We start from the raw sequence: 14,543 nt of genomic DNA, 5'->3' as shown, positions 1-14,543 counted from the left end.
CAAAGGAAAACTATGTGTGGAAAATCATCAAATTCTGCGAACCCTCATATATCACCCTTTGCATGATTTTTACACAGAACTGTACTTAAACATTTGTCATCAGAAAAAAAAAATAAAAAAAGCTTACGTACTCTGATAATTTATGACGTCATAATCAATACATTATTATGACATCACAAACGGTAGCCTTTTGTTGTTAGATACAGTCAGTACTGCTCTGAAAAGACTATGGGTCTCCTTCAGAGCTGTTTCGCTAGAAATAATAAAGTGGGTGTCGCAAAAGAAGAGATGGAGGCGTACGAAAAAGTACGGAAAACAATGGTCACAGAGGAAGTGACAGAAAGGAAAGGTGGGGTGGCCTTTGATCTTACATTTGTCTCCGAGGAAACCCCAAAGAAGCCTCCTCCAAAGTTGCTTGAAAACAAAAAGGAGGATTTTGAAAAATGGAGAGGTAGGTGTATACTATTCATGTGTGATGAAACGTATTTATCCTCTTAAATTAGTTTAAAGCATGTAATATTAATGATTTGATTGATTGATTTATTATTTACTGTTTTACGCCAAGTCGGCAGTATTTCAGCCATATTTTTTTAATTGGTCTTGCCACTTATCGTCTTAGACTGGATTTGAAAGTTTTTAGTTTCCTTGACGGTCCCCTGTGAAGCTACTCTTTTTCGAAAACCAGTGAAACGATCTATGCATACCGGGGGGGGGGGGGGGTGTTGTAATCCTTGATACGGAGCACTGTTTAACGTCCCATCCGACGCACTGAACTTTAAAGCATTTTAACTTTTAACACTACTGTTTGGACTTAATATATGTAGTTTTTGCATTGTCTGCACATTGTTAAAAAGTCTACTTCGTATAGACGAAAAACTTGGATGCATACATGTAGAACGTGATGTATATAAAATGTATACTTCATGTACTGTCATTACAGGATATGCGGTTTGGTGTGGTTTTCTTACATGTATTAAGCATGATCACACAAAGAAACAAGTATTACTTTATCCCCCCTCGGATTTTTCCTGGCTATTAATGATATGTGAAGTTTAGACCCAGATTCAAAAAGTCATTGTTCATGTTGATTTCAGTTGCCAGTAACATTTTCCATTATGGAAGCTTGCAAAAATTAACTTAGCATTTTCCTGTTTATGTTTAACAGAGTCTCAAGAGAAGGTACAAGCCGAAAAGCAGGAGCGGGCTCAACAGAACAGAGAGGAAGCCCGTATCCAGAAAGAGATCGATGTCGCCCACAAGGAGATGGAGAGGCTCGAGAAATACGTCAACCTTACTGCCGGATAAATCTAATTCAAGTTCCTGATAATATTTATGTTAATGATCTGGACAATATGTTTTAAAATCTTTAATTTTCAAAGCGTTTGGAACCAAAGAGGGAACACCCGAGCTCTTTTGCTGCAAATCATTGTTTTGGCTATTAATTGATTTTAGTCTTTCTTCTTTCGGCTCATAATTTTTTTTAGGGGGGGGGGGGGTGGGTGGGTGGGTTGGAATTTGAATTTCCAAAATGTTGGCCTCAGAGACAGATCTGAAGCGCTAGCATGGCGGACAAAATATAAACTTTTCAAAAATTTTCACGTCTTTCGGAACTTTTGGCCTTGAGAATACCCATTCCGTCAGTGATCAGGAATGGGTATTTACTTGGAACACCCATCCCGTCAGTAATCAGGGATGTGGGTTCCTATTCAAAAATTCTAAATTGTAAATGAAACACCCATTTAGAGGTGTCCAAAGCTCCGTTGTTCTCTCTTTTCAGAAGTCTGTATTTTATTGCTAATTACCTCTTAATAAACCCAACATCTGTAATCTCTGTGTCATGTTTTTTTTGGTTAAAATTATATCTGTTTCGTCTACTGTTTTAAGTATTATAGCTGTAAAGTATAATAAATGCGGACTTAATTACCTTGAAAACCGTTAAACTAGTCGAGCACATATGAAACAAACCTCTACCTAAAAATTAGTTCCATTTACTGAAATTTATACGAGAAAAACGAACGAAGAAAAATCTAGAGAAAAGACAGTTCAGTTTTTAGAGTTTAGGTGGGTCACATATGAAATATGCAATTATAAAAATGTATGTTGCATTAACTTGTGCGAGTTGGTTACCGGTTTAATTTTTTTCCCCATCTCAATTTCATTGATCTTTTTAACTTAATAGATTTGAGTCTTGTTGAAGGTATTGGAAAAAGGTTGAGGAACGAGAATAAGACAAAAAAGAAAAAGAAAAAAATAGTAAAGAACGAGTTTACATAACCAGGAGCGGATTCAGGAATTTTTTCCAGGTGAGGGTCTACCTCAGTCCAAAAAAAAAAAAACAAAACAAAACAAAACAAAAAAAAAAAAACAAAACAAAACAAAACAAAAAAAAAAAAAAAAAAAAAAAAAAAAAAAAAAAAACAACAACAAAAACAAACAAACAAACAAAAAAAAACACCCACACCCACACACCAAACTTCCCTTCCTTATCCTATGGAATTCCATATACGACACCCTATTGCTTACTACCCACTGCTCACTGCTTAATAAAACATGCATATTAAAGCTATTAAGATAACAAAATAGGCAATATCATCTATAAGCTGTGCCAGTGAAGTTGAAAATGTGAAAAGTTTACAGACAGTACTCCTGTATCTAGAATATAAAACCCCCAGCTCAGATATCTGGAATACAATCCCCATATATTGCAATATAACTTTTCCCATTTTTCAGAGAATTAATAGCACTAACTGGAATGATTAAATTATTTCACTTAAACAATGACTCTCCTGACTCTCATTAAAAAAACAAATATCTTCTTTTATAAGGCCTAGAATTAATAAGGTTCATCTTTGATATATAACATACAAACCAATATATCTTATATCTAGAATACACTCCTCATTTCTGACATATGTAAACCCCATCTTTGATATCTAAAATACAAACCCCATCTCTGATACCTAGAATACAAACCCTATCTATGATATCTAGAAGGCAAACCCAATTTATGATACCTTGTATACAAATCCCTTCTCTGACACCTAAAATACATACCCCATCTCTAATATCTAGAATACAAACCCCATCTCCGATACCCAGAATTCAATCCCGAACTCTGATGTCGAGAATACAAACCCAATCTCTGATACCCAGAATTCAATCCCGAACTCTGAATACAAACCTCATCTTTTGTCTAGAAAACGAACCTCGTCTCCAATATCTAGAAAATAAACCCATCTCTTATATCTAGAATACAAACCTCATATCTAACATCTAGAAAACAAACCCATCTCTTATATCTAGAAAAGAAACCCCAACTCTTATATCTAGAAAACAAACCCATCTCATTTATCTAGAAAACAAACACCATCTCTTATATCTAGAATATAAACCTCATCTCTATATCTTGAAACAAACCCCATCTCTTTTATCTAGAAAACAAACCCATCTCTTATATCTAGAAAACAAACCCATGTCTTATATCTCCAGTATATTATACATCTTTGATCATGTATCTGTGTTTAATGTAAGTTTAATGAGTGCTTCTGAATATATGATAAAATTAATAGGTATATGCATGATATAGAGAACATTATGGTAATTGTTTTACATCTTTAAAATAATATTTCAAGGTGCTCTCTAAATACAACTGTATCTAAGAACATGCGTGTCTTTGCTTTAAAACGGTGTAGTTTTGCAGTGCGATTGCAGTCCTAATTTAATTATTTGAAATGTGGTGTTGCTGTACTGCAAACCCGTACTGCTTTGCAGAGCTAAAGTAGCACTGCAAATCAGTGCATGGACTACAAGACAGCATATATATGCACAGTGCATTTTTTGCTGTACAATTTAAGCCCTGATTTATTTACATATTTAAACCATGCTGCAAGTGTGCTTCTTCATAGTATTCCTGCATTTAAGAGTTTTGCAGCATACTTGCAGCAGTACTGAAGCTGTACTGATAGTGCACTGTGATTTTGCAATGCTTCTGTGCTGCATATGTGCTTCAACTATGCTGCAATTCTATAAGAGTGGGCCTATAATTATTGATAGTTAGAATTTTAGTTCATGTGTCTCACCAACCATAAAACAAAATGTAAACTTGACAATAGAGCAATAATGACTAATTCAGGATAATTTCAATGGCAGGATTTTCACATTTATTTCAGAAAAGACTTTCTAAAATCTAGGAGTAGACATTTTAAAAAATTATACATACCTTTCCCAATTTTTTTCTGGTTCAAATTATTATCGCATGTGTACGGTGTAAAATACACCTGTATGTTTACAATTATTATTATTATTATTATACTGAATAAATATATAGAGTCCAAAATTCCATTTACAATCTGTGGTTATCTAACATGCACATTAAACTTAAGCCATACAGGTAGGCAACACCCGAAAAACATGGCTGAAAGTAACTCAATTGAATATTCGTTGGGATCTCCTCTAGCACCAATCAAAATGTGTAAATCTCATGGATTACCCATTGATTTATTGTGTGAGGATTGTGAAAAATTCATTTGTTCTGACTGTGCCAAAACAGATCATAGAGATCATGATTGGAAAACTATATCCACAGCAGCCATCCAAAGGAGGAAAGATCTTCCTCATTTTTTTAAGAGGATCAAAGAAGAGGACCTACATCAGATTGATGAGAAGATAGAAAAGATGTCAAAACAGATAACAGAAAATAAAGAACTGTGTGACTCAGAGATTAAAGATCTACAGAAGCATTTTGATGAGATAATGGCCAGGCTAGCAGAAATCAAAAAACGCCAGGAGAGAGAATTGAGAAACAATTTGATTAAAAAGAATGATCAATTGAACTATGTTAAATCTGAGTTAGAGGAGAAGAAGAGAGAAATTATTGACACGGTGGATTTTATGGAGAAGCACTACAGCATCATGTCAGATCCGAGGTTGATTGATAACCACAGAGAACTGACAAAAATGTTGTGTGAACTGCAGGTTCATATGACAAACTGTGAACATTCAGTGAGGTTCATTAGAGGTGAAATCAAAGATGACTTACTTGAATTCTTGGTTGGAAAAACTTTGGATTTAAATGATATTAATGTGACTCAAAAAAATTTATTTCATTATGGAGATAAAGCAATACCAATGTTGGAGACATACAGTGAGGACCGATGTTACATCAAAGTATATGAATCTAAATATACAGAAAAAGTCAATCAGCAAGGCACAAAGGAACATGAATTTAGTATTATTCCTCATGACATGTGTGTGACTGATAATGGTGATGTTTATTTCACTGATGTTATTGAGAAGTCCATTAGTTGTCTGTCACCAACGGGATCTGTGTCTGAAGTCATTGGCACAGTTCCACTGGAACCAGAAGGAATCTGTAAATCAGTGGACGGTGGACTACTGGTCACCTTGACAGACAATGTATCAGATCTTTACAAATTAGACTCACACAGCAGACGTTTGGTGAGACACATCACAGTGACAGGTGATGTAATCCATGAGTATGAGTACCAGGAAGACGGTCAGACCAGACTGTTTACATGGCCATACAGAGTCACACAAAACAGTAACAGTGATATCTGTGTTGTGAACCGTACAAGTAACACTACAGGTGATCTAGTGATTATGTCTCCTTCTGGTCGTATGAAGTCTGTCTACCGTGGGCAGAACTTGACAAAGAACTTTTTTCCAACTGATGTAGTGTGTGACTCCCTCTGTAACATCCTTGTTACTGACCCACATAACAACCAAATCCGTCTGCTGAGTCCTCAAGGGGAGTTCTTGAATTTCTTACTGATAGAGGATGAAGTGAACACTCCACTCTCATTATCCCTATACAAGTCTACACTGTGGGTAGGATATCATGAAGGACTTGTCAAAGTGTTTCTATACGAAGTGTAAAATGTAATTTACATGAGTTAAGATTAGATTGATTGAATGTTTTACGTCCCATTTGAGGATTTTTCACTCATAAAGAGAAATCATCATATACCGGTGAAGGGCTTTAAATTTAGACCTTTACCCGGCACTCGGGGCCATTGAGCAGGGAGGGTTCCTTATCATGCCAACGCCTACAGTGGCACGAGGCCTCGGTTTTTAAGGTCTCATCCGAAGGACCTGCAACTTGGCGAAGGAACAGTTGCTATCTTTTTTTTTTTTATTATCGACTTAAAACCGTCGGAAAAAACTTGAGGGATAATTCAATTTAAGACGGCTGGGTTATAGATGTTATCTATTATATATATATATATATATATATATATATATATATATATATATATTTCGATTTGATGCTTTAAGAAACTTGAAGAGTACTGTGCAACAATATATTCCAAGGAACTTTTGGAACATTTGAAATTAAAATTTTACCAAAATCAACAACATAAAAACTAACGACTTTTCAACTTTATATGCAACTATTCCTCACGATAAATCAAAGTCCAGACTTTCTGACATCGTTGACAGCCGCTTTTTCAATGATAATGGAACTCGTAAATTTACTTACCTTGTCATTGGTCATTTGCAAATTACTTTGTTAAAAATGATCTGATTGTACACAAAATTACTCTGAAGTTCACATTAAAAGATGCTCGAGTTTCTGATTGACAATATCTATGTGGTTTTTGGAGACCAGGTCTTCCAACAATCTATTGGAATTCCAATGGGTACCAATTGCGCCCCGTTATTAGCAGACCTATTTTTGTATTCATATGAAACAGAATTTGTTCAAAATCTTTTAGTGAAAAGATGAAAACACTTGCTGTGGCCTTTAACTCGACATTTAGATGTATCGACGACGTATTGTCAATTAACAATGGTTATTTCCATTCTTATGCCGACATGATATATCCCGAAGAGCTTGAGATAAAAGATACCACAGAGACTGACATCTGTTTCATATTTGCATATTTTATTAGAAAAGGACGTTGATAGTAATCTAACAACAAAGCTTTATGATTAACGTGATGACTTTAAATTTTCAACTTCCCTTACTTATGCAGCAATATACCCTTTTCACCTGCATACGGGGTTTATATCTCTCAGTTGATTCGATACGCAAGAGCATGCTCTACGTATGTACAATTTGTAAAACGAGATAAGTTATTGACAAACAGGTTGATGAAACAAGAATATCAGCAGTCTCGTTTAAAGTCATCATTTCTATGGTCGATACAATGACCTTGTCAGCAAATGCAATCTTTCATTAAATGAAATGCTGACTGATTTTTATCATACTAATTGTTAGGCCATTATTTACATACTGAATTGTCGATGGATTTTTCCGTTATTTCTTGGTCATGACATGGACCGGTCGGCAGGGGATGCTCACGCCTCCATGGCACCTGATCCTCTGATGTTTTAGGAGGTCCGTGTTTGCTCTGCTCCTATTTTGTAATGTTTTATGGATATTTGAGCTCGAATACTGTTCGTTATCTCCACATATTTCATAGAGATAGGGACCCCTTCATATATTGTTCATTTCTATTGATGGAGATTAAAACTTGTAAGTAACTTTATATTTATATCAGATAGTCTTTAAATTTGTCATCTATAATGTTGGAAAAATACAAAAATATACATTTTCCCTATATTTTGCAGCATCTATTTTTAGAGAATTATTGCTATAAAAAATGGGAGTTCATCCTCAATTAATATTGTTTGAATTATTGTATGACCAGCTGTTCTTGATGACATATTTTAAAGAGCAGTTCATTTGTTTATACTTTTCAATGAATTTTCTAACTGGTTGAAAATTGTCATTTTTCTTCTTACATATACTGACCGTTCACGGTAGCTCAGTCGGTAGAGCGCTCGCTCCGTGATCCGGAGGTCGTGAGTTCGAATCTCGACCGCGACTGACCTAAGTCGATGAAAATGGGTAGCAACTGTTCCTTCGCCATGCGCTCGGTACTTTGAAATGAAAGTTGCGGGTCCTTCGGATGAGACCTTAAAAACCGAGGTCCCATGTAACGGCAGGCGTTGGCACGATAGAGATCCCTCACTGCCCAATGGCCGTAAGTGCCGAGTAAAGGTCAAAATTTGAAGTCCTTCACCGACATATGGTGACGTCTCTATATGAGTGAAAAATTCTCGAACGGGACGTAAAACAACATACAATCAATCAATCAATCTTACGTATACTAATAAGTTGAGACATATCTATTTTTCGGTGTTTGTTGCTATATATAAATAGATGCGATCATTATGCATGTCAATTAATGGTGACTAGTACTTGTCAGTCGCGCTATGTTTATAATAATATGTCAATTTTCCATCACTAATGTCTGAAATAGTATAAAATCTACATTTTCTCGATAATTCACGGCATCTATTTTTTCTTACTATAAAAAGAAATGGGAGTCAAACCTCTATATTGTGTCAGTAATTGTATGACCAACTATTCTTGTTGATGACATATTGTAAAGAGCAGTATATATTCAGTAAATACTTTTTCTATTAAACTTCTAATTGGTTGAAAATTGTCATTTTTTTTTTCATATGCTGAGACATATCTATTTTTAAGTATTTGATACTTTAAATAGAAATGGGAACCCCCCTCAAATACTGTGTATATCATGATCAGTTATTTGTCAGACACACTTCGTTTTTGACAGTCTGCAAATTTTTCTTCCGTACTGATTTCTGACAAAATGCAAGAATCAAATTTTTCTCCATACTAGTAATTTGGATACCTTTTTGTAGACAATTGTGAACGCATCCTTAATATTGTGTGCATTATTGAATGAAAAACTTATAGAATTCGAATGCAGTATATCCGTAAAAACTTTTCTACGAAGTTTTCAATTGGTTAAAAATTACCATTTTTGCTCATATGTTGAGATACATTTCTTTTAAGTTTTGATGCTATAAATGGAAATAAAAACCCCTTTAAATATTGCGTATTCCAGCAAGTGGTGTTCAGCGTCTGTCATTCACAACTTTAAAGGACTTATCGCATGATTTTTCAAAAATCTTAATTTTATGAAAAATATTATCTACAACCTTGTTTATTAAAATTCTGAATACAATAAACGTTGTTGAAAGCATATTTTAAGAGATATTGAGAGTTGAAATTCAAATACGGCAATATGCATATTTCAGTCGGATTTCGGCGAAATACTGCTCTGACGTCATAGGCGACAATTCAGTGATAGAGAGATGAGAAGTTGCACACTATTTACGAAGTTATCAACGACAAATGCAGATTAATTATGAAAAATGCTGAAAAAAATAATTCCTACCGTGATTTTCAATTACTATAGAAACATTAACTAGTCATAAGGTATAAGAATTTTGAGATATTTTAGTTTTTTATTCCAAACATTTAGAATCTGTAGGTCTGATTACGGCAATGTTTCGTGATCGGAAAATTATTTTTCAAGACCGCCAACCTTTACAAAACACATGAAAGCATACTTGCAAAAATTAATATCATGTTAAAAACGAAGAATAACAAAGTTATGTAATATTAAATTTGTGAATCAAATAAGTTAATACATGTGATAAAATGACAAATCAAATTGTATTGTGATGGCGAGTTTCTTCGTCTTCGCCGCGTCTCCCTCGCTATCGTTGCTGCTATTTTTACAATGTTAACGGATTTTTCAGATTATTTCTTGCTGACAATTCTAAAATATAAGGTTGGATATGAAATTTCATATCGATAAAATCAGTGATTTGGTCGTCCATAACGCAGAAAATTCAGGTTGTATCGCGTATATTTTAGTAAGATTTACGTGAAGAGCTGATCAGCCATTGTCGCCTTTGACGTCACAGGGTCACGTGATCGCTATCTAATTAACTTAGATTTTTAATTCAAGGGTTTCCATTTGGGTCAATAATTGGTTAATTACTGCGGTTTATCAGCAGTAAAAACACAAAATTTAAAAACTGTGGTCATAAGGAACGTTTTACGCTTTTAATTTCAAATAATTTAGAAACATGCGATAAGTCCTTTAATTTTACAGTTTCTTTCCGTATTAGAGAGGTTAAGCAGATGACCGTGTACGTCTACATGTACGTGTAGCTAGGGAAATCCCCCAATTTACTGAGATTTACGTCATTAGTTGTGCATTCCGCGTAATTCTACAAGTTGTACACAACGTGAAGATTCATAAGTGCACGGAGGTAAGAACGTGTACTTCTTAAACTCAAATTATGGATTATGTATTTTTCAGGTGGTGTTTGTTGTAATGTTGAGAGTTTATTACGTACATCTATGTTTCTTTATTAATCAAAGTCATATAAGTATTTGATAAAAATGGATTGTAAAGTGACTTGTTGAAATGGCGTTTTACACGTACCGGTACACGTACAATTTGTTAAACAGAACACGATGATAGTTACGCGTCCTTGTAAAAACACTTCGTTTTCTAGGTTAACACATACACGTAGACGCACACGGTCAAATGCTTATTAATAACCTCTCTATTATCTCGCAATGGCATCTGAAAATTTGCCAAAAATTGGTTTTTTAAATATTTTTTTTATTATTTAAAACATATTTACGTGTGTATTTATAAATACATGTTACTAAAGATAGCATTGAAAACCCTTAATATTTTTCAATGAAATGACACTATTAGTCATTTTAAAAGTGTTAAAACACAAATAAAATTTGGAAATTTTTGTAAGATAATTCTTTTTATTAGCATTGAAGATCTGGAAAAAAAATTCTAGATCTTCCATTAATCAAATTTTTAGAAACCATGTCTATTTGCAAGACCTTTTCCATAGATTGGGAGTATTTCAAAAATGAAATATTATTCTTATACAATGTATATCATATACTCTTGTATATCTAAAAGGTAATGTTATCTTATGATCCCATGAAGGCTCATTATTAAAATTGCATTTTAGAAGAACTTGGTTTTAATTCTACAACAGGAAATCCTACTTATACTCACAGTTCACTTTCTAAGGATGAATTTCTTCAAAATCACAGTTCATTCTTTAATACTTTTAACATTCCAGTCAAGGAAGGTGAGTACCATTTACCCTACCTATACTGGATTCCTAAATTTCATAAATTCCTTACAAACAGAGATCCTTACAAGCAAAAATACCTTACCGGATCCAGTAAACGCTTTATCCAATGAGTTGTGTACTTATTTTTTATCCCAAAGTATTAAAAAAGGTGGTCCAATTTGATGTGTAATTTGCAGGACTTTTGACTTGGATAAAATAGATCATATTTCATCACAAACACGGAAGAGACTACGTATATTCCATTGGCAGACAATTTAAGCTTTTAACATTGTATCTATGTAACATGCTTATAATGGTGAAATAAAATAAGTCTTTGTCAGGTTCAACATCTTTTTTTATTTATTAGTTCATCAGACGAATATATAACAACGATGGAATTAAATCCAATTGAATGAATCTAATGTCCTGAAAATTATAATAAAGAATAATAAATGTATAGCAAATAATAATTTAATATAATATATATCAATATACATGTTGTAATTACAATCTGCAGTAAAGAGATACGCTGCAGAAAGGGAGGTAACTCTGAATATGAATTAGACATGATCAATTTTCCATTTTGATAAAACGTTATAGAATTATAACAAAATACTCATATATTAATCACGATAAAATCTATCTATCTATCTATCTATCTATCTATCTATCTATCTATCTATCTATCTATCTATCTATCTATCTATCTATCTATCTATCTATATATATATATATATATATATATATATATATATATATATATATATATATATATATATATATGTCACAGCCGTAATTTATTTGTTACTCCTTTTTAATAATAACAATGAAAACAGCTGTTGGGTTCGATTCATATATTTTTCAATTTCATGGTAAGACTAAAAAGGTGACCTGTAACAATAACAGTAATGAAAATAAATGAATCACTCTCATACCTATACACTCACACATTAAATTACTTTAATATATTTTAACTTTTCCAATGTAATTATCTTTAAGTAGATAATTATTTGATAAGATATTTAATTTATTCAAAGCAACGGTGGTAAAAGTTCCTACCGAATAGGCAGTTAAATTGTCCACATTATAAAATGATAGACTTTGTGGAGTAGGAGAGGAATTCTTCCTTACTCCTGGCTGTCCTAGGGTGGACTGAATTAGTTAGGGTATTGAAAAAGGCGAATTGTTCTAAGGGCAAGTTGTCTAAGAGGCGAACTCTCTAGCATTCTCGCGCATGCGTAGCCTGATGTAAGCCCATGGCATCCGGTTTAACCCCGCTAATATAATTTCTGCGTGGACCTCAGGGTCCACGCAACAAGGAAAAAAACAAAAACAAACAAAACAAAACAGTAAAATTCATTTCCCAAACGTGAATTTCGTGGTGGTGATGGTGGGTATACGTTTTCTAGTGGAAGGGGGGGGGGGGCAGTCATTTTTTATTTGCTTCCGTATATACTTTTATTACCTCAGCAAATTCAAGGAGGGGGGATCCGGACCCAATCCCCCAATACCCCCTCTAGATCCGCTCATGCATTACGGAACCTTTTTCTCCCTTTACTACACTCATACTTATTTATGAAAAAAAATAACAAAAAATATATAATGAAATTAACGGATACAAGTACACATATTTATTTGATTTATTTTTTTTTTAATTCATACGTATTTTTGTTCAAAAAGATTATCCTTCTCTCTCGGGATATTTTATTGTTTAATTCTCGAATCTACCCTCACCATTATATAACAACACCACCCACCATGCCTGCCAAAATTAAAAAAAAAAAACCTTTCATATACAGGTATGTAAATAACACTTTGTTGAAGTTAAATGAGAAAAATAAAACATGCCAGATGATTAAGTTTGTCAGAAGTTTGTCAGATGATTAATCTCACCAACCATATCATACGTAATCACCGTCAGGTAACAGGGCATGCAGGGAAGATACATGGCGCTATGAAAATCGGACACAGAATAATAGTCGACTCCCAATAGCAAGATCATATGTTCCAGGTTGTTTTTACCAAAGTAGACTACAAAGGATAAGACCTTGCAGATTTAGACTATAGGACTGTAGTGGAAAGCCGCCACCTGAAAATGCTGCATACAACTCTCGCACTTGCTTAGAATTTATTAATAAAAGGTTTGACTCTTAATGTTTGTGGTCTAAGATCAAAGCTCAGGACACCAGATAAAGAAAAATGCGTCAAAATTTTATGATATTAATTATCAGTTTCATAGACACAAAACTTGATGATTTTGATTCTAGAATATTGCAAATTTTATTGGGCTTCATATTCTAAACCGATAGAAATTTAAAAGCATGTCAGGTGGCTTTACAGTGTTTGTTAAAAATAATCTGTTCGATAACATAGACTTTTTTATTGTGAAAGAGAAAATGTTAGGTGGCGTATTTTCCACTATTTCTTTGTTTGGCAAATTCAAAAAAAAATTGTAAGATGTAAAAAATAAAAAAAATTAATCAATAGCTGAAAAAATATGAATTGATATTCAAAGCAATATGCATATTCATGCGTAAAGAATAAGTTCATAATAGTAAGAAAATATGCCATTTTTCAAGATCAATGAATAATTTAAACCCTTTTTTTTTATGATACAAAGTGTTTGATAATTCGTGCAATTCGTCTTTATAAAGCAGGAGGGTGTCCTTAAAACGCCCAAAACAATCACAGACATTAAACAAGATGTGTTTGTGAAACACTGATGCCCCCGTATGGCAACTTATAGCAAAGGTTTGTTTGTTTGTTTGTTTGTTGTTTAACTTCTTTCTCGAGAATTTTTCACTCATATGGAGACGCCAGCACTTGCCGGCGGAGAGCTACAAATTTTGATCTATACTCGGCACTCAGTGCCATTGAGCAGTGAGGGATCTTTTTCGTGCCAGCACCTATTGCGACACGGGACCTCGGTTTATACGGTCTCATCCAAGGGACCGGTCTCCACGTCCCACAGTGGGATTCGAACTCGCGACGTAAGAATCAACTCCTTACTCCGCGACTCTAGAGCGAGCGCTCTAACCATTGCGCCACCCAGGCGACTATAGCGAAAGTTAAACTTTCTCAAATGCAAATCAAATATATTGGTACCCAAAGTAAGGTCTTGTCTCGAGGAATAAACCTGTGAAATATGAAAGCCCTAGCAGCAACCATTGAATAGATATGGAAAAGGTTAACGTTTTTTCAAAAGTATGTCAAACATCAAGGTCAAGGTCAAATGGTCAAAATTAATGGTGCCCAAGAAAAGGCCTTCTCCCAAGAAACGCACAGGTGAAATATGAAAACCAAAGCACCAATCGTTCAAAAGTTATGACCAAAGCTAAAGTTTTCCAAAAGTAGGTCAAACTCCAAGGTCAAGGTCAAAGGGTAAAAGCTGTTGGTATTTAAAGAAAGATCTTGTCACAAGGATTACATATATGAAGTATGAAAGCCCTAACACGAAGGGTTCAAAAGTTATGGCCAAGGTTAAAGTTTTTGAAAAGTTGGTCAAACACCTAGGTCAAGGTCAAAAGGTCAAAGTTGTTGGTATCCAAAGGAAGGTCTTTTTACAAGGATTACACATCTGA

The 14,543-nt window shown here is 34.1% G+C and overlaps 2 protein-coding genes across 2 annotated transcripts; both read left to right on the top strand.

The window, feature by feature from the left end:
- The first annotated feature begins 228 nt into the window (after nt 1–228).
- Nucleotides 229–1,478, top strand: LOC133188905 (uncharacterized). Its single transcript, XM_061324380.1, has 2 exons — nt 229–451; nt 1,166–1,478. The coding sequence occupies exons 1-2, from the start codon at nt 229–231 to the stop codon at nt 1,303–1,305; spliced, it is 363 nt and encodes a 120-aa protein (XP_061180364.1). The 3' UTR covers nt 1,306–1,478.
- Nucleotides 1,479–4,410: 2,932 nt separating this feature from the next.
- On the top strand, nt 4,411–5,895 carry LOC133188133 (uncharacterized). Its single transcript, XM_061323516.1, has one exon. The coding sequence runs from the start codon at nt 4,411–4,413 to the stop codon at nt 5,893–5,895; it is 1,485 nt and encodes a 494-aa protein (XP_061179500.1).
- The last annotated feature ends 8,648 nt before the right edge of the window (nt 5,896–14,543 follow it).

The sequence above is a fragment of the Saccostrea echinata genome, unplaced genomic scaffold (assembly GCF_033153115.1).
Source record: "Saccostrea echinata isolate AGI-Se365-2 ecotype Australia unplaced genomic scaffold, CSIRO_AGI_Sech_v1 ptg000016l, whole genome shotgun sequence".
In the NCBI taxonomy this organism is placed as follows: Eukaryota; Metazoa; Mollusca; class Bivalvia; order Ostreida; family Ostreidae; genus Saccostrea; species Saccostrea echinata.
This window is presented reverse-complemented; position numbering and strand designations above follow the sequence as displayed.

What these genes read in the sequence shown, in the direction of transcription:
- LOC133188905 (XM_061324380.1), top strand. Translation starts at nt 229, where the DNA reads ATGGGTCTCCTTCAGAGCTGTTTCGCTAGAAATAATAAAGTGGGTGTC. An exon ending in GGATTTTGAAAAATGGAGAG is followed by an intron (nt 452 to 1,165) that starts GTAGGTGTATAC and finishes TATGTTTAACAG; the next exon opens with AGTCTCAAGAGAAGGTACAA.
- LOC133188133 (XM_061323516.1), top strand. Translation starts at nt 4,411, where the DNA reads ATGGCTGAAAGTAACTCAATTGAATATTCGTTGGGATCTCCTCTAGCA.